The sequence below is a fragment of the Triturus cristatus genome, chromosome 2_2, assembly GCF_964204655.1.
Source record: "Triturus cristatus chromosome 2_2, aTriCri1.1, whole genome shotgun sequence".
In the NCBI taxonomy this organism is placed as follows: domain Eukaryota; kingdom Metazoa; phylum Chordata; class Amphibia; order Caudata; family Salamandridae; genus Triturus; species Triturus cristatus.
In genome coordinates, this window is record NC_140582.1 from 514,730,004 (window position 1) to 514,752,461 (window position 22,458).

At 43.9% G+C, this 22,458-nt stretch overlaps 1 protein-coding gene across 2 annotated transcripts in view; it reads left to right on the forward strand.

Moving 5' to 3' along the window:
• ARHGAP10 (Rho GTPase activating protein 10) overlaps positions 1 to 22,458 on the forward strand; it is a 1,033,471-nt gene that overhangs the window by 354,376 nt on the left and 656,637 nt on the right. For both annotated transcript variants that reach the window (XM_085641636.1, XM_085641637.1), the window contains exon 4: positions 7,384 to 7,455. In XM_085641636.1, coding sequence (XP_085497762.1) covers positions 7,384 to 7,455 — 72 coding nt within the window. The remainder of the gene's footprint in view (positions 1 to 7,383; positions 7,456 to 22,458) is intronic.

The window sequence follows — 22,458 nt, forward strand, 5'->3', positions numbered from 1 at the left end:
CAGTTTCAGTGTCTATACCCATAAAGGCATCAGTGAGAGTCTGTGCGAGCTGAATATAATCCAAATTTTTCCAGTCTCTAGTAATTAGGTAGGAGTTCTGAGCTGTACTTTTAAGAGCTATTGTTTTAATTGTAATATCGAATAAAATAGCAGAGTGATCAGACCATGTTAAAGGTAATGTTTGATTAATGGTAATGTGTGGATTATTGGTAAAAATACCATCAAGGGTATGTCCTGCCTTATGTGTTGGGACTGTTATTAGTTGTTCCAGTTCCACAGAAAGAAGGTCATTAATGAGCTGGTCGGTGTCTTTATCAGTTAGGGATTCAAGATGAAAATTAAAATCACCCAATATGGTGAAATATTTGTGTTCCACAGCTAATTCACTGAGTTGATGGAGTTGTGAAAGAAATGTCGTACGAGAGCCTGGGGGTCGGTACAGAAGGGTACCTGTGAGTGTTTGATTGGTGGTGAGCGTCACAGTAAAGGCAAGTGCCTCACAGCTCGTGTGTTTTAGATCAATAGCTTTCACGCGAAGGCTGTTGCGGTATATTATTGCTATCCCTCCACCTTTATGCGCTGAGATGCGATCCTGCCTATGGACACAATAATCTTCTGGCATGGCAGCTTTAAAATCTGGTCCTGATGCATCGTCTCCCCAGGTTTCAGTAAGAAACAAGAGATCGATAGCATAGGTGCTAAGCAGTTCTAGTATGTCAATTTTATGGCATGGGAGCGAGCGAGCGTTAACAAGTGCCGCTTGTATTAGTTTCTGAGGTATCGGTGTTTCCGGGTTGTATTCTTTACAGAGAGTACAACAAAACGGCCCTCCAATAGGATCAGCAAATAAACATATCGGAGGATCATGCTTCTTGCATAAGGTGTCATTTAAATTAATAAGGTCGTTCGCTGTGTACACTAACCTTGAAGACTCAAGAGGTGCAGGGGGAGTGGCCCTAGGCCCGGTCGAGGCTCGGACGGGCCCAGACGGGCTTGGCTTTGGCGCGGCTTCGGCGCGCGCCCGGCGCGCCCGCTGCGCCCGCTGCGCCAGCCCGCTGCGCCGTCTGGCATTGACACACATTATATGGGATGAGGAGGGTGGGAGTCCGGCGCGACTAGAGCGTTGACCCCGCTACTCCCAAGATGGCGCCCACTGCCGCCAGACGCCTGGACAGATCGTTAAAATCAAAGGTAGGAAATGAAGCGTGTGAAGGGTGTTAGAGTTCCTAAATTACATTCCCAAGTTATTCTGAAATAAAAAGCCCCCCAAGGTACAGTTTTTCAATCAGTTTAAAAATCTACCTACAAGGATAAAAGCTTCTAAATAGTGCCGTCGGAATTAAATTCACAGGTAACAAACGATAAGCTCGCAGCCCCAGTAGCAATCACCGGGGAGAGCCTCTAAGGTATGTATGTGGCCATTCTCTGCGGAGAGTGGCATAGTGGCAAAAAACAATAGACTGGAATAATTAATTACCAGTGTCTGAGATTGACTATTGCATTTCACCATCACTTTTTTGCTTTACTCTTTAATTAAAAAAGTCACCTTTGTTAGCCTTTCCAGGGTTGCTTCTGCAAAAGGCTATGACACACTATCGAGTGTCTTTTGAGTTTCAAAGGCAATTGCGTGAATGACTTTGTCCTAGTGAGAATTATGATGTGATAAGATAATACAGTATTGTTATTTAATAGTTCTTTTCCATAAACCCTTTCTCAGTTGGGGTTTTTCGAGAGGGAAGAATGTTCAATAGTCTTTTTTCCCTAATTTCTGTGTACAATGGTCATTCTGAATTTGATAATGAAAATCGAATGCTAATTTGCTGGTTCCAGGGTTTCCTTACCATATTTGTTTTATAATATAATTGCGGACTCTATTATTGTACCAGTCAAGGCATTGGTAGAAGCAAAGTAATCAAATAGTGTTTTGATATCTGGAATTATTGATCTTTTCAGGTCTTACAGAATATATTAAATAACCATTCTAATCCTTGGCCTTGTGTCTTGTAGTGATTCTGTGTCTGTTGGTATTTCATTTTCTGTGACTGGTGCCTTGTTTCCTTTCAGACTTCAGATGTTTTGAGGAGATATAACTTAAGTATCAGTAGTTCTGCCCCTTGCATTATCTCTTTGGTTAGCAGGAACATATGATGCTTGCAAATATTCAGTGATGGTTTGAACTACTGTTTTCTCCTTTGTGGATATGTTTCCATTCTTTCTTAAAATTGCATTGATGAACAAGCTTAATTTTTAGCCTCTGAGTACTTTTCCAAAACTCAGCCTTTTGAAATAGTCTCAGAAGAGTTTGACCATGTGATACTCCACGCTTTGCCCAGCTTCCTGACTAACAGCTTCATTTTATTGCTAGTTTAGTCTCTGTGTTTCCCCATATATGGCTTCCCCAAGTACAGCTTGGCTGACAGAGGAATGTGGGAGTTTGCTATTAATTGAATCTCATTTTCTGATTTTAAATGTTTATATTTATTAATGTTATTTTTAGCTGTTTGGACCACTACTGCATTATGAATGCTTGTTTCATAGTATCCCAATAGTTGACTGTGGTTTACATCTGGACACAGTCCGTTGTTTAATATAGTTCTGTTTTACAAAAGCGTGGTCTGCAATGCAGATGTCTTAAATATCTGGATGTTTAACTTGGTTTACTTGGATAGCATTTATAAGCACATAGTTGAAGTAGGAGTTTGTCTGCTGAGTCTGTTTATTTGCATCTATGAACAGCAAAACAGATGGAATGGAATCAAAGAGGCCAGAATAACTCCCTCAACGGTGCTCTGCAGGTTTGCACAGTCTACATCATATTGTTACTGGTCTCTCCATAATCTACATGTAGAACTTCTTCTAGGTGACTCAATTATTGTTGAACCTCCAACAACTTGAATGATTGTTAAGTGTGCCATACATTCTCCTTGAAATGAGAAAAAAAACCCTCATCAGGGTGTTGCTCGAAAAATGTTTGCGAAGATATTACTACATGCTTTTCTTTCACAACCCTGATGCCTGTGATAAGTGGGAACAGAATGAAAATTACAACTTTCTGGTCTTCTTCGTTAACCTCCTCACTCACCTGTTTTGTGATACTTGCTTACATTTTCCAGAGGATCCGGGTTCTGCTACAAGACAAGGGTGAGAAGCTTCACCTTGGTACATTTCACACCTGACCTGTATAATAAGTGAGGCTGTGATACCTAAGCAGCTAGCCCTTCGTGTCCTATACTTTTGTTTCCTGTATGCTGTTGAGGAGGATTTAGCCAGATGTCAGTACAGGAATAAATGACTGCATTGTTATTTTAGATCTTTGAAAGAATGGCTTTCATCTCACTTGTTTCCCTGCTGGCAGTGGCAAGCTACAAAGGATGTGTTTAGCCGAAACAGGCATTCAAGTCAGTACATATGAGCTGCCCTCAAGGCCTCTTCATTGCAACACTTTTTTCACTACTAAGCCCGCCCTTGCAATATTTTCCAAGCCTTCTAGTTCCTGTTTGCCACTGATATTCATCAGTACGTTATCTGCCTGGAAAACCATATACCTGGAAAACCATCTGCCTGGAAACCATTGTTGGGCTACATTTGGGACAGTAGCCATCTGTGAGATGACATTTCTCACTGCGAGAATGCCCTTTAGTTGAAGCAACGAAAAGGCAATGTAGACGAAGGAGGCAGGGCACACTTGTGTACAAATTAGTTTTTTTTATTCAGTTAAGAAATGTAGGATCATGCACACCCCACTGCATGCAACGTCCTTGCTCAGCACCTAACCAAATAACAGGCCAAGCACATGTGCTCTGTCACTCCTTCATTCCATTCCATCCATGATCAGGGCAGCACATAGGTACATCTCCTTCCATAACAGCATGTACAACAGCACAAATAGTACAACTTCCTCGCCCTGGCTACTTTGGCCAGGAGGATGCAAGCCTGGTCTGATTATTGTTTTAACTGCATTTAAGAAAATTAGGAGTCTTACAGGAACTCATTCTCGTTTAATATCCAAGAACATGCTTGAAATTAATGTAAAAAGGAACTAATTACACAATCCGGCATTTCCACCCAACACATATTTTGGGGCACTGATTACCACACAATAGAAAATCCCTGAGTCATCCTGTGGTTTCTTTCCCGAGAACTTTTTGTCCCTTTTTCTCCCAGATTCAACTGCTGAAAATTACCATTTAGCAGCCACGATGGATGTCCCTAACTGCTGGTCTCTGACGTATTTCAAGCAGGAGAGAGACAGACACATGCTACTTTGTTGTGTTGTTTTATGGAGCACTCGGGCCAAAATAACGAAACACTCACACATGAAGTAACAAAAGTAACAAGTGTTTCAGCTGTTAAAGTTGAAAAAGAAGTGACAGTTTACACTGGAAAAAGTGACTGAATTCTCCTTGTTCTTTGTTACTTGCAGTGCCCAAAACCACGTGTTGTGTGGAACGCCCCCTTTAAGTGGGGTTGATGCCCTGACAATCTTTTCATAAACGTCTAACAGTGTAAGGGGTTTTCACTGGAAAGTTGACTACAGAGGTTATGCTTTAAGCTACCACAATGTAATAATTCAAGCAAAGAAAAATAGCGCCCTGTGCATTATCTACTACATTTAAACATCTGTGGGTGAGCACTAAAGTTTGGGTATCGATTCTGAAAAACTGTTATGGCCTTCTATAAGCACCCTACAGCCAGAATTAAAATCAATGGCTCTACATCTCTGCCTTTTACATTACAGCAAGGTACACATCAGCATTGTCCTTTATACCCGCCTTCTTTTCTTACTAGCCATAGATCCCTTACTTCACATGCTAAACAACTCTCCTGATAGCAGCGACTTTTAATTTATTGATACTTGCCTCAAAACATCTGCTTACATGTAGGATATATTAATCTTTTCAGAAGATCCTAACTCTGCTATTTAGGTCCCCCTAAATATTATTAAAGTCTTTTCTAAGTTTTCTGGCTACTCTGTACTAGAGATAAGACCAAAGCACTACCGCCCACTGTCCACTGCCTTCCCTCTTGTTTTGGAAACTCCACCTTATCCTGGCAGTCAAAATATTCAAAGTACTTGGGTACGTGTGTCATATATTAGATGTCGTGTCATATAACAAGCAAAAAGCAACTGATATAATTCGAGATCTACTAATTGAAAGGTCTGCTAAGTACATCTCATGCCAGGGTAGAATTGAGTTACCCCAGTGGTAGGCTTTCTGTTGAGTATGCCTCTATGACTTTCCCTCTCATTTTTCTCTACTTTAGATACATTTATTTCTAAATTCCTGTGTAATAACAAGAAACCTAGAATCGCTTCTAAGAAATTTAGATGGGACTTCAGAGGAGGTTGTAGACTTCCTAAATGCTTTGACTGTCGGATGGCCCTTCTGGCTGCTCAAGGTGCCCCCTGGCTCTCAAATTCTCTTAAACGCCCCATGTGGCAGATTATTAAAAACATGTATGCTATCCTTACACTATGGTGGCCTGTGTTTCAATTTCCGCCTTAAGTCTAGCCCATTCACGTTGAATCATTCTTGATAATCAAAAAGCCTTAAAAATAGTGGAGAACTGTCTCAATAGTGACTTCTCTAAATCTAGTCCTATGTCCCTGTGGAATAATAAAAAAAAAAAACACCTTTCTCAGGTACAATTGGTCCCATTTGGGCGACTAAAGGTATTAATTTGATTAGTGAGCTCTACTCCATTGGGAACCCACTTCCTTTTGCATGTCTTCAATATACTTTCTCCCTTTCTGATATGAACTTTTACAACTTCCTGAAAATCAACGCCATAATCTCCAAATTGGTCCCTCTTTAACCACCGGTTCTTTCCTCTCTTCTGTGCCAATGCCTTTAAACGGGACATGCTGCTTCAAAGCTTTATAACTTACTACACTCTAAATGGTCTGCATACTTCCAAACTCGAGATAGAGATCCCCCCATTTCAGAAACATGGAATAAAATATTCACCCAACTCCTTCTTGACAAACATATAGCTTCCTTAAAAGAAACAAATCGCTGTGAATCACACTTCCTCTTTGGACCCCGAACAACTTCTTCAAGTTACATCTTCTAGAGACTGTTGGTCCTTCAACCTGAAATGGGGTGACCCTGAACATAGGTTCGATAAATGTAAGTGGTTAACGCCTTATTGGGATACAATTAAGATCCAGCGGTGCAAAGTGTTGAACGCTAATATTTTTCTGGATTTCCCTGTGATAATCCTTTGCCCCTATGCCACCACGAACTCAGTGATAAAGTCGGAACTAGATATGGCATTCCTGGATCTTTTACTAACTGTTGCAATTAAGGGTATCCTCATTGACGGGAAAGCAGCTAACCACGTTTCCTACCACACTTGGTGCGCATTTTTACCTATACGTGGGAGTACCTACTGCGGTAAAATGCTGATTGGGGGCAACCGTAAATGATCACGAAAGTTGTGGGATTCAGTGGGCTCCTTTCTTTGCAACTCATCCCATACAACCTATACCTCTATATGAACTGCTGTGTCATTTTGCTCGCATCTGCGGCCCAGTCCACATGGTTCTTTCATTTGCTCTCCGCTTGCTCTGTCCTGTCCTATACCTTACCTCCTTTGGTTACGGTATGGTATTTGTAAACATTTGCAATTTCTGACATGACTATATTGTTATTTGGTTTTATTTGTATGCTGTCACATGGATAAGCAACATGAGTTATTAGTCTTGCATAGAATGTCATTACATATGAATGTAGTGTTACTTTGTTTGTCCCAGCCGTTCATTGCTTTATATTGTGTGATTTGTGTTTTGCGCTCCCATACCAATTCTCTATGTATTTTTATACCACTCTGTTATTGCTGTTTCTGTATTATTTTTTTTCTTTCATGTTAAAATTTCTGAATAAAACATTATGAAGTCCAAAAAAAGAAAATAATACGTTTGAAAAGTAAAAACACTCGACTAATAGCGGACAGGATGTGAGTGTCAGCTCCTGGCCACACTCTAGGAAACCTGTAGGATTTGTATAATATTCGTGTATCTACAGTGAAAAATGCCTTTGTATAATTATTTTTTCATATTTGTGTAGAGAGATAGCATGAATATAAACGTTGTCTGCCATGCTGTTATCAGTGTGCAGGGATGCATGTCAGTGTGCAGGGATGCATGTCAGTGTGCAGGGATGCATGCAGAGTTTCAAACGTGCAGGTGACGCGTCACTCCCCTATCTGTATTTTGGAGATGGATGGATTTCAATTTGAAGAATACAGCATCCCACGTTGTCTTTTCTATTTTACTGGATACATTTTGCTGTGTTTAAATTTCAATTACCTGAAAATATTTGAAATGCTGAATTATACCCTTCCTCCTTAACAGTAATGCTGTTTGTGTTTGTCCTCCAGGCAATAAGTGTGAACGAGACCCTAATTAAGCCTTTGGAACGATTTAGGAAAGAGAAGCTTGGAGCTGTAAAGGTACAGTACACAACCCACATTATTGCCAAATTAGCAATTACCTGGAAGCTCTAATTACAGCCAAACAAAACCTTACTTGTTCTCAGTGCGCTTGAAGCTTTGGGGCCTGCATTGTTTGCTTCTGAATGGTTTCTCATTCTCCTCATTGTTACTTATCCTTTTTCTTAAATTATTAACTACACCTTATCCCAACATGCATGAACCGACTCACTAGTACACTGTCATTACCTAGGTTTAACACGTACACAATCTTGTGTCTTGATTTTGCATAATACCTTACATTTTCATATCATTCTTCCTTCTCCGTGGAAAAAAAAGTTTCAGAATCTGAGATGCTACCTTTCTGTGCTGCCCGTACCCCTGGCAAAGCATTGTGTTGCATTTATATAGTGCTTGGTGCCCCAGATGAGACGCCAAAGTGTCTTGCTGTTGAATAGCACGCTGCTTGGTTGGGAAAGGGTAGGTTTGTACTGTGACCCAAGTAGGTAGTGTTTAGTATAATACGTGATGACCTCCATTGTGTGCTTATCGCATTATAAGTTATTGTGCATTGACATGTAGTAGAGAGAAAATAATTAGATTTAGAATGGTTAATCTTCTAGAGCATTTCGCGTTTGGTTGGAGGGTGAAGGAAGGAGTGGGGTATATTTGGGAAATGTTTGGGTTTTGTTCATGATTGGCAGAGGGAAACATCAGATTTTAACTACCTTTCTGAACTCCAGGTGTAATTACATGTTCTTTTTCTTTGCTGGAAGAGAGTCACATTGCTTTGCTGCCCATACAGAAAAGGAGGTTCCAGTGATGCGTTTCTTTATGTAGGGAGGGATGGTTTTCAGGCGAGCCCATCTAGAGTGGATGATTCTCTTTCTGCCAGTATCTTGATTGTTTTACTTGTATGAAGCCCCAGGAGCAAACGTGGGTGTCTGGAAGACAGAGTGAATAGCCACAGGACACACATGAGATGCTTTTGTGACTTATGGAATGTGTTCACATAGGGAAACGGTGTAGGAGTTGCCTTATTGCACATTTATAATTATTTGCAGTTTTGCGAAGAAGAAGAGCAGGATCCCAGGAAAAGTTTTTTGCTTAGTCTTGAAGAGATAGATGGTTGATGATCGTGGTATCTTCTGTGGCAAAACTAGATGACGGAAGACATGTTGAAGAGTGACTGGTTGAAGCACTTGATGAGACCCATTAGTAGGCTGAGGGATATATAACAAAAAAGGGGGGGGATTCAATAAGGTTTTCAGAGGCCGGAATCTGTGGTGAAACTTTTTGAAAAGCAAGTACCTCTGACACCATGAATCACAATTTCAACTTTTCTCAGCAAACCTGTTTATTGACTGCGAGTTATATTTGATTTATAACGATTTGAATTACTTTGAGACAAGGAGAACACTTCCTCAGTGTGACAAACACATGTCCTATACATTTAACATTAAACAAACTTTGCTGTTTTCACAATAACATAGTAACAACAAACATGAAGAAAATTCTGCAAATAGATAATACTTCAAACAAACAATGAAAATATTGCACTACAGTACTCAGATATCCTATTTTTAGACATGGGTGCATTCTAACCCATTGTTGCCTCCACATTAAGTGATTGTTATGGTCCTATACAGGGTCGGAGAAAAAATATTTTCCGAAGTTGTCGTGGAGAGCGTTGACTGGGTATGTTGTTTTTGCTCTTCTGGGGACGTTATTGTGTGATTATTATCCCAAATAATTCTCGTTCTCTATTAGCCGACGCGTTTCGACCTTTCGTGTAGTGGACCTTTATTATGTTCATAAGGTCTTCATCAGGGCTCATATATAGTTCCAAATGGATATCTTTTTCATACTGACGGGTGAGGGATGCTGGCGTCTTCTTTCACCTTTCTCGTTCGCCCGTGAGGAGTTGGCTGACATGTGGTTCTTTCACATTATTGGCGATAGAAAGAATCTTATTGGTTCGTAGAAAATCGGAATTGCCTCTTCTCTTGTATGGCGTTATCTTCGTCTCCGTCCTTCGTTCATTAGTAGGCTGAGGCAAACGTTTAGGAGAGTTGACCAGGCCTTGATGTGTTGGTGCTGAAAGAAAGTGATGCAAGTGAAGAGAGTAAGATGATGTCTGCAAGGAACAGGAAAATCCAATCCAGGAGGGTTCCTTTCATGCGTAGTTACTCTATTTTCAGTATGTGGCAGCAGTGGACTTTTTTGAAGCTTAGAGAACTGATCTTTCAGTGATAAGTTATGAGGTAGTTACTCGTGTCTTTTCCAGCACAAACCACGTTTGGATGAAGAGCCGACTATTTCATAGACTTTGTCAGCAGTGATACTGTCAGGATAATGTCACATAGAAAATTATATTCATCACATAGAAGTTGTGACAAGTTGCAGCAACACATGCCACCGTTATTGTACACTAGAAAAAACATCTCTTTAGACGTCCTCCAACCTAGACTGTTTAAATCCTCCTTAGCTACCATGTGGACCTTTGAGGTCCCCATGTTGTCTCATTTTTTCTTTTGCAAAATGATGCATCTTATTTGGTTAAAAGGGAACACCCATTCAGCAGAACATTAGAAAGATAAATGGATAGCCATAAGCACCAAGCAGCGCGGAAGAGAAATACATAGAGAAAGAGCAACCCAGCACTATGATTTTACAAACTTGACTTCTACCGGCACATTTCTCATGCCACAGCTTTGGACTTGGAGCGATGTATGGGCAGATTATTAATATTTCGATTTACAAATTCACCTTCATCTCTTTTCAGTTAGAGGTTTTCTTAAATACAGATGCAAAGGATTGACATGATACTCCCTTTCAGGATTGTGAAACTCAGTTTCTAAACCGCATCAAAGTAAATAGTGATTAACCTCCCAAATAGTTTTGTGGGCTCAATTAGACTTTTTTTTCCCCTTAAAAAAAATAATATATTTTTACAAATCATCTTTAATATGAATGGTAATTCCGACAGATGTGCCTATGTTTGGTTTATGGATGAAGACGGGAAACCCACTCCTTTGAGATGCCTCTTTTTTTTGTCTTTTGTTCTTGGTGATGCAGGAACTGACCCCTTTCTTAAATATAAAAGTTAAAACTGGCCAATGATGTAACACAAAATTATGTCCCTTGTAAAATGTGTTAAAGTGCATCCAAATATTCTCTCATGATGACCTCTTCACAAATCTGCAAAGTTAATGGTGCAACAAGATGACCCGCACCCCCTTCCTGTGTGGGCACCACTAGCAATGCAGCAGCCTGTATTACAGGCATGAAGTTAGTGTTTCCATACATGAGTCCTGGCAGAAAACTGCCTGTTGGGTCTATGAAGAAATCCTAAAGATAGGTGAAACTATCTAAAAATTCTTAGAAGTGTATCATTTTAAAGAGAAAGGTCAGTTCAGGTCTAAGCATGTGCATCTTTTCCTAGTAATCCGTTATCGAGTTTAATTTAAACCAGTTTTGAATTTGGTCACCATTCTATGAATTTGGTCACCATTCTATGCAGGTATTTGGGATTATATTTTTTATTTTTATTTAAGCACATTTATAAAGCGCCTCGTTACACTCTGCCAGTGTGTCCCCGGGCTGCGGTGCAATTGCCCTGATTGCTACAGCCTAACCTAGCCAGACCTGACTATGCTGGGGGGAATATATGCGTTTTAAATTTTTTCCTGAAGGTGCCCTCCAAGGCCTCCACCCGGAGGCTCAAGGGGAGTTTGTTCCATTGTTGTGCAGCCAAAAAAGGAAAGGAGCGCCCACCCATTCTTGCTCTCTTAATGGCGGGAACGCACACCAGGCCCGTCCCTCCTGATCTAAGTTGGCGTGTTGGAACTTAAGGAATGAGTAGATCAGACAAATAGGACGGAGCCGTCCCCTAAATAATACGGTGGCAGACGCACAGTGCCTTGAACAAAACTCTCTCTCTTATCAGCAGCCAGTGGAGGGAAGCCAGCGCCATCTTCGAGGAGGCCCTCCTCAGGCGCATGAGAACCAGCCGAGCTGCTGCGTTCTGCACACCCTGGAGTCTTTGCATACATTTAGCCGTTGCACCCAGGTACAGGATATTGCCATATTCAAGGCGCGATGTCACCAGGGCATGATCCATGGTCTTCCTGGCTGCAGTAGGCAGCATATCCAGGGTTTTACGAGGGCCCCTCAGGACTCCAAAACAGGCACCTGCCACCCGCCTGGTATGGTACTCAAAGGAGAGCTTTGTGTCCAGCCACACCCCCAGGTTCTTCGCCTGAGCACAGGGCGTAGGGGTGGATCCTAAGCTCTGGGGCCACCAAGCCAATGACCACGCCGACGGGGCTCTCCCCACCACAAGCACCTCGATCTTATCGCCATTCAATTTCAGGCAGTTGTTAGCCATCCATGATGCCAGCTCTTGCAAGCATGCCACGAAATTGGAGGCTGCCGTATCCTGTGCCTGTGTCAGGGAGACCACCAATTGAGTGTGATTGGCATAGGACACGACCCTGATCCCAAATCCGTCAGCAATCCCTGCTAATGGAGACACATAAAGATTGAACAGGGTCGAAACCTGCGGCTCCCCCTGTTTCAGACTGAGTGGGATGCAGGAGGTTAAATTTCCCAACATGCGCCATAAGTTGCATATTTACCACTTTCTCCGTGATCTTTGCGAAGTACGGCAGTAGAGAGATTGGACGCAGATTGTCAAGTTGGTCTGGGCCTATGTGCGGTTTCTTAGGTAGTGGAAGGACCACTGCTTCCTTCCATCTTCCTGGCACTGTGCATGTCCTATATGAAACCTCCACAAGATGTCTAATGTATGGCTCCAATGTTTCTATGCTCCCTCTAAGCACTTTAGCGGAGGCCGGGTCTCTAGAAGAGCCCGACATAACACTAATACAGATTTTAATTAGCAGCTCTGGAGGGGGAACGGTCAAGCTATCCAACCCTTCACCCTCTCGGTCCTGCCGTTCTAGAAAACTGCATGTAATGAGCTGCTTGCTATACTTCCCTTAACAGTAGATCACTCACAATCCCAAATCATTGCAAACTGATGGGGTTATAGGTGGCTGAGAAAGTCGAAAGAAATTCAGAAAATATTTGGCTCTGGCAATTTTTCTTTCCCATTTATGACCAATCCTAGCCCACATTTCTTCAAAGTCTCTTCTTTTATCTGCATTGTATGATTCTGGATTATTTGTCTTTTGCATTGATAAGCCTTAGAACCTAGTGGAATGTGGACTCTGACCTAACTGTACAGTCCCACGCCTTAGACTTGAGAACATAATGGAATGTTACACACTTAACTTGTCTTGCATCAACATGTTTGTCAGCGCTTTGTACTGATAAACTGTCCAAGGGCCGATTAGATAGACCCTGGGCTGTGTTTGTCCCAAAGCACGAGGACCCAAGGCAAATAAAGGGAACCTAACCAAGACAAGATTCAAAGTCTAAATCGTGAAGGTTTTTTCATATGAAGAATCATTATAGAAAGCAAAAAAGTAATTGATTAGTTAATTGAAATCAGCATAAGTATATTTCATAATTCAAAAGAAAAGTCTAAAAGGCTGCAAGTCTGCCACTGAAGAATAGGCAAAAACTCTGGCAGACATTCCAAAGAAGTACATTTTATCAGTTCAGGGGAGTAGAAAACCACGTTCTTTTAATGGAGTGAAGTAACACCATCAGCTGTAGTAATAAAAGTGACATGCCAGAAACATATTAGAAATTGTGTTACGTAAAACAGGCTTACATTAGAAACCTGCCTAAATTAATAGTCAAGTATCTCCTTCAACCTACATACAAAGGGTAATGACATTGCACTGCTAAACTATAAATCATTTAAATGAATAAAGAAACAGCTGTGTCTGCGAGGAGCAAGAGCGGTGATTTTTTGCAACATTACAAGAACATCTCCTGCATGGCTGCCTTCAAAGCACAAGATACTTGCAATACAAGCATTTTCACCACAAAAGGAAGCCCATTTTGACTATTTTATGAAGAGCAGAGCACTGTAAAGAGGAAAACATGCACATATAAACTTTCCATTGCACTTTTCAAAGCCTCGTCGTCTTTAGCTGTCAATGCAAAGCAAGAAAGGCCGAGTAGATTGATTTTGCACCTAGTTATGCTAGCTAGCATACAAAATCAGGTGTCTCCAAGCAGTTGATCACGAGATACCAGTAGCTTGCAGACATCTTCAGTGTAGCTCACAGCCTTTAGTTCATGTTTAGGTCTCGTGTGCGTTGCAGGGTAGAGCCCTGCTCCTCCTCCACGAGAGATTTTGTTGGAGAGGACTTTCAGAAGAGGGCTTTAAGCCCTGCCCCTCATTTCCATTGGCCGACGTCACCGTTTATGGTAAACAGCGGCCTGCCATTGGAAATGAGGGATATCTGTTCACGCCCTTTCTCTCAAAGCTAGACTGACTCTCCTGCTTCACGGCTGTCGTGAAGCACTTTCTTATCTTTAGGGAGGGCCATCTAGAAACAGATGGCCCTCCCTAAAGATTTGGGGCCCGATTCACAGAACTAACTTAAGACAAAATCCTAAACTTACTACCATTTTGGTATTCACAGAAGGCACTTACTCATTTTGGTATTCACAGAAGGCACTTACTCATTTCGGTATTCACAGAAGTTAGGAGTCCTAACTTTAGGACTCCTAAATGCCTTCTGTGAATACCGAAAGTCTTAAAATTAGGATTTTTCGCAGTTTAGTAGTAGTATAGTTAGGACTCCTAACTTTAGGACTCCTAAAAGCCTTCTGTGAATACGGAAATTCTTAAAATTAGGATTTTTCTCAATTTAGTAGTCCTAAGTTTAGACTTAGGACTACTAAATTGAGAAAAATCCTAATTTTAAGAATTTCGGTATTCACAGAAGGCTTTTAGGAGTCCTAAAGTTAGGAGTCCTAACTATACTACTACTAAACTGAGAAAAATCCTAATTTTAAGGCTTTCGGTAGTCACAGAAGGCATTTAGGAGTCCTAAAGTTAGGAGTCCTAAACTTAGGACTACTAAATTGAGAAAAATCCTAATTTTAAGAATTTCGGTATTCACAGAAGGCATTTAGGAGTCCTAAAGTTAGGACTCCTAACTTCTGTGAATACCGAAATGAGTAAGTGCCTTCTGTGAATACCAAAATGAGTAAGTGCCTTCTGTGAATACCAAAATGGTAGTAAGTTTAGGATTTTGTCTTAAGTTAGTTCTGTGAATCGGGCCCAAGGTCTGTTGTCCATGTATTTTCGCAACCCCCTCGCCCCGCCCGCACTACGCCGGACTCACCTCCATGGATGTGGCAGAGTCCCGACCAGCACCGCTCCGGCGTTGGACCCCTGAGGCGTTGTGTAGTGCTCCCCCCGCAGTGGGTCGCAGGCTAGGCCGGGTCAGTTAATGCCAGCCTGAGCCGCGCAGGCGTTGTGATTTTTGGCTTTGTGTCAGAAATAGTCATTCCATGTCTTTTCTTTGCGTGCTGCGTTAGTCCTTCCTCTAAGCCCTTCATGCTGTTGCTCATCCTCTTTCCCAGTGCATTGGGTTGTCTCTCGGTTCTAATCCATGAAGCCCCGGTGTAGTCCTTCCTGCCTGTTCATGCGGCCTCTTCTCCGCCATGTTGTGGCCGTCTCGGAGGCTCGCTGATGGCAGCGAGTGCAACCCACATGCAGGAGTATGAGCTTACGCACCGGCCAACGCCCGTCTTGCACCGGAGTCCCGTGCTGAGACCAGCTCAGCCGGCATCGGGCGGACTGCAAGCGAAGCGTCGTGTGAGTGCAGCCCGTGGGGAACAGTGCCTAAGAGGACAGGGAGGCTCTCGTGTTGAGGGGGCTGGGGTGGTGGACTGTATGAGTGCTAAGAAGTCTACCCTCCTCCTTAGAGACTCCAGGGGAAAATGCCACCTCATTTCCTTACGTGTCCAATATCCCGAACCCGGCAGTTCCAAAGTTTCAGTCTGGGTCCCATCCGCCTTTTGAGCTGGCAGGGAGAAATTTAAATATGCTAGATGTAACCGGAACTGTAAATGTGGTTTAGGTGTCTGTTGTTCTCAAGTACATGTATTAATGGATTGTTTATACTCTATCTTTTAGACGTAGCTTTTCACAACTATTTTTTTAAGAAATATGTGATTGTGTCTAGGATGGATGCGATACCACTTGTAATTCTTTTTTTGCAGTACCATAAAAAACAAAACCGCAAGAATTTGCCCACCCTTAATTTTTGTTTCATCTGCTTTGAAATTACATCTTCATTTATTTTCGAGCATCATATTTCCTTTCTACGGTGTGTGCATTACTTAATAAAAAGAGTGTGCCTTTTATTTGCATAGCTCCACCTTTCCAAAATGTGCTCCCCAGAAGTCCAAAGTGTATTTAGATTGTACTCTTACTGTGGAGGGTGAAGACTAATGTTTGTGGAATTTTTATACGACAAAGCATTACCTCCCATATGGTGTAGCGATGCTACAGGGGTGGTGTGTGGGTGGTTGTGTGCGTGGGTCGATGCCTGTCTCAGTGCAGCTTTAAACTCCACAGATTGAAAGACATGCCTGTTAACGCACATCCGTGACGCGTTTTAGGAAGGGTTGAATACTCATCTGCAGCGGCCTTACAGCACAAGTGCTGCTCAATAAGCATGCTGCAGCGCGATGCACTGAGATCTGCAGTATGCTGGCTTGCTGTTTGAGTATCAGGCGATAAAGAATACGTATACCGTTACCTACACTCCTCGGACCATCGAGGATGCTAATGGTGTCATGCCACAGAAACGTTACACCCCCAAAGTTGTCCTACCCTTCCAGCCAGTCCAAGATAACAAGTCACAGGGTTTCAAACAATGTGTGTTGTATGTATCAGGGAGTTGCATCGCAGGGTGGTGAATGGTGATTGAAATATTTCCCCTCTTGTAATGCTCACCCCTTAATTCATCTTTGCAATACTGTAGGAAGGTGGATATCTGACTATGGTTACCCCCAAATTTTTGCCTAGTGTCTAGCTGGTTTTTCGACTTAGTTGGCCTGAGATCCTGCTATTCAGGATCTCAGCCTGGCTGTTCTCTCTTTAAAATGGACTCCATGTACCCTAGGTACATACCCAATTGGTTGGATCACCCTGTCAGCCCCTGTACCAGTGTACACTAGGTACCCAGGGCATTGGTGTACCCAAGGCCTGCCAGGGGCTGAAGCATGTATTATGCCACCCCAGGCTTGGCCTAACAATCTGACACAACTGGCTGATCACTCAGCTGGGGTAAGTTGGTGTAATCACCTCTTACTTAGGTGTAGTATACCTATACCTAACCTTAAATGGGACACCTGGTAACCTATAAGTCACTCCTATGGCAGGCCTTAACAATCCTGAAGGCAGAGTGCTTGGTTCCATGTGAGATGGTGCTCTGGCATGAGCTGGGCCTGTCTGCAGTGGTCGGAACAACTTCCTTCTACTGTTTCCAGATATCGTCATACCATATACTCTTAAGTGCATTATGAACCTCGCGGTTAAATGCTAACTTTGGTTTGGCTTTATCAAAACATGTCGAGTAAGGTGTCATACGACTTGGAATACTAACCCCTCGCCAATTCTGGCGACGGGGTTAGCATTCCACCCTTCTAGAGGGACACGACATGTACAGTACCTGAAACCCGGGTAAAATCAGACAGAGCCTCAGCTCCACAAAATGGATGCTGCCACCACAGACACAAGTCTGCCCTCCTGCTGCTGGGAGTCCTTCCAGCTTGGGAGGTGTGGACAAAGGGTTTCCTGCCAGGGGAGGTGCATGCACCACCCCAGACAGGATTTTGTGTATTGGTCAGGTAGGGCTTGAAAGAAACCAGACATGCCTGTGGCTCACAAGGAGCCTCGGTGCATATGCCAGTTCAAACCGGTCCTGGGGCACACCAGTCCCGGGCCTGGGGCGAGCTGGACAAAGGATTGGGGGTGTAACCACCCCCCTTCCTGGTCCCACCCATAGGGAGGGACCTAGCCGGTAGTCCGGCCCCTAGAATCCGCTTAAAGGTAGGAGCTGTGTCCTAAGACTTCAGACATCCTGGAATCAACTTGAAACTAAGAAGAAGACGGGAACTTCGACATTCTGCTGCACAGAAGACTGAAGGAAATCTCCCCTGTGGTCAGGGAGTGACCACCTTGCTAACGCAAGCACCATCCAGCGAATCAACGTCTGCTTTGCCGCCGCCTCCCGCCGGAGCCCGAGCCCAGAGACTGACAAGACCTGGACCTCCAGACCTCTCACCGCCCGATCCACAGTCCCTGAAAAGAGGAGACCCGTGGAGGCACCGAGACACGTGGAGCCAGCCATCTTGAAACGACCACGACAAGCTGACAAGTGCAACAACCGAGGCTCCCTCCAAGTTGTGCTTTGGGATCTGAGAAGCCCAACCCTCGAGCAGCATCTGCACCAAAGGTGAGCCCTCCAGCATCTCCACGATCTGCGTGGGGCCCTTCTGCATTTTGCCACTCGACGCGCCTACCCGGTTGCTGGCCCGCTGGCTAGCAGCCATCTTGGCGACTGACTTTACGAAATACTCCGCTGGTCTGGTTGCTCCAGACTGGCCCTTGCTCCCCTCCAAAGGAGCAGCCCTTCTGACCTTGCTGGTCAGAACCATCAGCTTATTTCATCTCCTACAACAATTGCTTTTGCCAAGGCTTGTTTGCTTCGATCAAGTCGCCGACACCGCTGACAGCGAGAGCCTGCGTGGGACAGCTCGTGAACCGACTCCTGGACGTCGTCGACCTCCAGGGACCACGTGGCTGCAGAGACAAGCTACACCTTTCTTCCTGTTTGCACCCGACATTGCCTGGTACCCACCTGGTGCCACGCTGGTCACTGGCTAGTGACTGTGAACACTGTGCCCTCTGCTTACAGGTCTTCAACATCTCCGATCCACTCTTGGATCCACTGCATCTCTCCCGGACCGACCGCCTGCAGCATCTTTGTCTTCAGGCTCCACGGAACAGATAGAAGAAACCCGACGCACTTCGAGGCCTATGCACCCGCTTCCTGTGGGTGAGGTAAAGCTGGCACTCCTGTGCCCAAGTGTAGTATTACATCTCTAGTGCCTGTGTTCCAAATCTTGAGTTCCTAGTCCATCCGGAAGATCCTCTTTGCAGTAACTTTGTACTTTTTACGCACCCATTGAAACCTATGGGAGCACGCGTGTGACTATTTGCTCTGCACACGCCACCCGTGGACCTCCTGGTCACTAACTGAAGTTAGCTCCTTGTAGGCCCAGCGATTCTAGAGGCCCTAGGCCTTTTCCCTTTTCTGTTCGTGGTACTTATACCACTATTTTAGTATATGGTTTGAGCGGCCACCAGGGCCTATCCATATAAAGTGCAACTTCTGTGTATTCTACTGTAATCTTGTTTGACGATTTGTGCTCCTGTGCTCATAAAGAGACTAGGGGTTACTTTGAGAAATAAATACATATATATTTTGAATATATATCTGTGTGGTGTCCTTTCATTGGTATAAAAGGGGGTTGCATTTGGTAAAACAGCTGGCTTAACACGCTTCACGAATTTAGCCTCAAAGACTGCTTAGCCTACGCTACCACTAGGGCAGCTAGTCCGAAAAGGTTGACTTACAACCACACCATAAGGGTTGCTTGGCATGGTACAAGGTGATCACTTTAACTAGTGAGCATCATATACCAGGTCAACTTCTCACAAATACCAATACCAAAAGCTCCATGGAGGGGCCAGGCTTTACCAATGTCAGCCGGACCCAGCACTGAAGTTGCAAATGGTGGAAGCACTCTGAATCTGAAATTAAAAAACTATCCTTAAGATTTTCAAAGGATTTGAGCTCTCCATTAACCCCTTCAGTGCCCGCCCCTTTCCCCGCCCTGTGCCGGCCGTTTCATTAGCGGGCGGGGTTTATGACGAGCTGGTCTCGTCATGGGCACAGCGCAACCGCGGCCCATGACGAGACCAGCTCGTCACGGGCATTGAAGAGGTTAAAGGAGGCTACCATAAGGTAGTCCTGTTCCCTCAATTTCTTAAATTGATTTGTTCGATGCCTGGGGAAAGTCTCTGGTTAAGCATATTGACATAAAGTGTGATGGAAACGTTGTGATGGTTGTCCTTTTCGTAACCCTGTCCCTGACTGCCAGGGCCGATCTAGGTACTGGGGCGGAATACAGCCACCAGTTATAATTGTTCATCGCTAGACAGGGAACTGACCACTTTGGGATCTTATATATTTTGTGATCAATAAAACCACAGTGCTCTGCCTCATCTTTCCCCCATAACCCATACTACCCCATAGCCACTGTAATCACATGTATCCATGCGCCGCCCTGGGTGTTTTGCCCTTCCAAATGAAGTTGCCCATTTCAGTATGAAACTCCTTTAAAAGACTAGACGATAACACCAGTGGAAATGTCTAAAATAAATACAGCAGCTACAGGAGGGTGACAGTCTTTATAATCACTACCCTACCCAGGGAACGTACTCATGTGCCAGTATTGCAAAAGCTTAAGGATTTCCCTTCACAGCAGGAAGTAGTAAAGAGACCATTTAGGCCCTAGGGTACGTAGTCTGTACACTTAATTAGGTCACTGCAGTCTTAGTTAGACCTCTGAATGGTCCCAGTATCTGATCCAATCGTGTATTAATTGCCATGATTTCAGATTTCTGCAGATTAAAATCCTGATCCCTCATGAAAGTTCTCTCACTCTTTCACTAATGGTGGGAGGGAATATATTGGGTCCAATATTGCGACGATTACATCGTCCACAAGCATTAGGAGCTTCAACTAAGCCCTTCCTACTTTCGCTCTCAATCGTCCCCGGCATATTCTCTCAGTGAGGGGTTCCATATACAGGGCGAAGAGCAGAAGTAAAATCAGGCACCCTGCCTCGTACGCCTATTTATATATATCATTCGTGATTTACTCACATTCACTGTGCCCTTTGCTTTCAGACCGTGGTAACCAGCTCCGATCCAGGAACAAATGAGGTCCCAATTCCATCTTTGTAAGCACTCACCAGCTGCCCTTGTCAAAGGCTTTTTCGAGATCCAGAAGAGTACCAAACAGCCCCTCAGAAGAGTACCAATCGACCCCTCTTTGTCTTCTAAGTGTTCTTCATTAGATGTAGAAACTTTTTTCTATGTGTCTTACTATCGCCTCATCACAATTTCAGAATGATCTAGGTCCACCACTCTCAATATCCAAGGCCCCAGTCGGGACCCTAGGATCACTGTAAAACACTTGCCATCCACATTCAGGGTGTAGTTTGCCTACGTGTCTCTGCCTGGTTTATAAACCACAGTAATCGTCCCATCCGGCATAGATAGGATTAAGCATCTCCCTCTCTGTCACTCCTGCACCTTGACTTACTTGTATAACCACAAACGAATGCCAGCATCCACGGGAGCGAAGACCAAGATCTCGACTCTCCCCTAGAGTAGGACCATCTACAGAGATATAGCCACCTGAGAGACGGACAATACTCTAAGGAAGAACCGGGACACGAAAAGAACCTCAAGGAAGCCCTCCAGGAAGACAGCGACTTCTCAATGGGTAGGTGTAGGGAACTAAGGAGCAGCGCTGTAGAGGAGAGAAAACAAGGAACAGAGAGAACAAACAACGATTAATCCTGTTTACAGAGAAGGTGGAACATTAGAATGTGTCTCCCTCAACTAATAGGAATGGTTGTGTACCTCCACAGACTCTGTAATAGTACGAAGAGGTTAGACTGGGGGGAGATGAAATTTCTCTTAATAGAAGTACCAGAGTTCATTCGGAATCAGAGAGCGACTCCCAGCCACAGGAAATCAAAAACACAGGTCTGCAAAGGAGCAAAGAGTCTGCTGAATAAAGTTTGTTTTGTTGTTCAACGAGCACAGTTCAAGAGCACTTTGTTACCCATGTGAGGTTTGTCAGCAGCAGTCCAAAACGAAAGGAAATAAAATCCTCTGGAGGTTCTCAAACAAAAAGGAAGATTCTGCACCAGTTATGGAGGCACCTTCACTCCAGGAAACCCCCACGAATAAAGCAGTAGAACCGCTATTCAAACACTGCGGTATCGTAAGAATGTTCCGGTTTGTCAATAAAGTAAACAAAAAAAATTCACGCTAGCAACGCGTGTCACGTACTCGTATTGTATCTTGCTGTACGGTTCCGTGAGCAGTGTCTTTAGTCCCGTTGTAGATTTGTTTTCAAGGGGGAGGGACTCGGGTACGGGTGAAGACAGAGCCGGGTAAACTTGAGCCTGGAAGAGCGTCTTCGTCCGGTAAGCAGTCGAGAGAGCTTTCCGCCAGAAGGGGGAGGGGTCGAGGAATGACCGGCACTGCGGATCGGACTCCGTTGAACCCAAAAGGGAGGAAGTCAACCCGCACAATACACGGTGGTCAAGGAGGACGTGGGCTTGAAGGGAAAACGGACAGGTGAGCAATCCAACGAAGCAGGTTCCACCGTACTCAGCGAGTACAGCATACAGGTCCAGGGCGAGGCAGAAGTCCGGTAGCGCACAAGAGCTTCGAAAGCCAAGCGAGGGAGTTAGGGAGGGTCTTGTGTTTAAAAGAGCTCTTGACCAATGAGCTTGCTTGAGGGAGACTGGGGGCGGTACACAACCTTGCATTCCAATGAGGGGCATTATGGGAGTTGTAGTGTATGTGTGGGGAGCCTCGCTACGGCACAGGTAGAGGATCGTGTAACACTCTCCATGTACTTTCGCACTTTAATCAGACACTGCAGGGTCTTGGTGGCCCACTCTTCTGAACTGCTGTTCTGTCTCCCAGGGAGTAATGAAACAAGCATTAAAAATGCAATAGGTCTCACCTTTCATTAAGTTAAAGCCATTTGCTTTGCTATACAATACCATTAGCAAAGCAAATGGCTTTAACTCAATCAAAGGTGAGACCTATTGCATTTTCAATGCTTGTTAAATAAGCACAAGATCACATTTTCCTTTCAAAGTTTCCTTTTAAAGTTTAAAGTTAAGAGATATCTGTGTTTATTTGACAGTATTATCTTCAGGTTGCAGATAGCAGGGCCTGATAATGAGCAGTGCTGCAGTCAG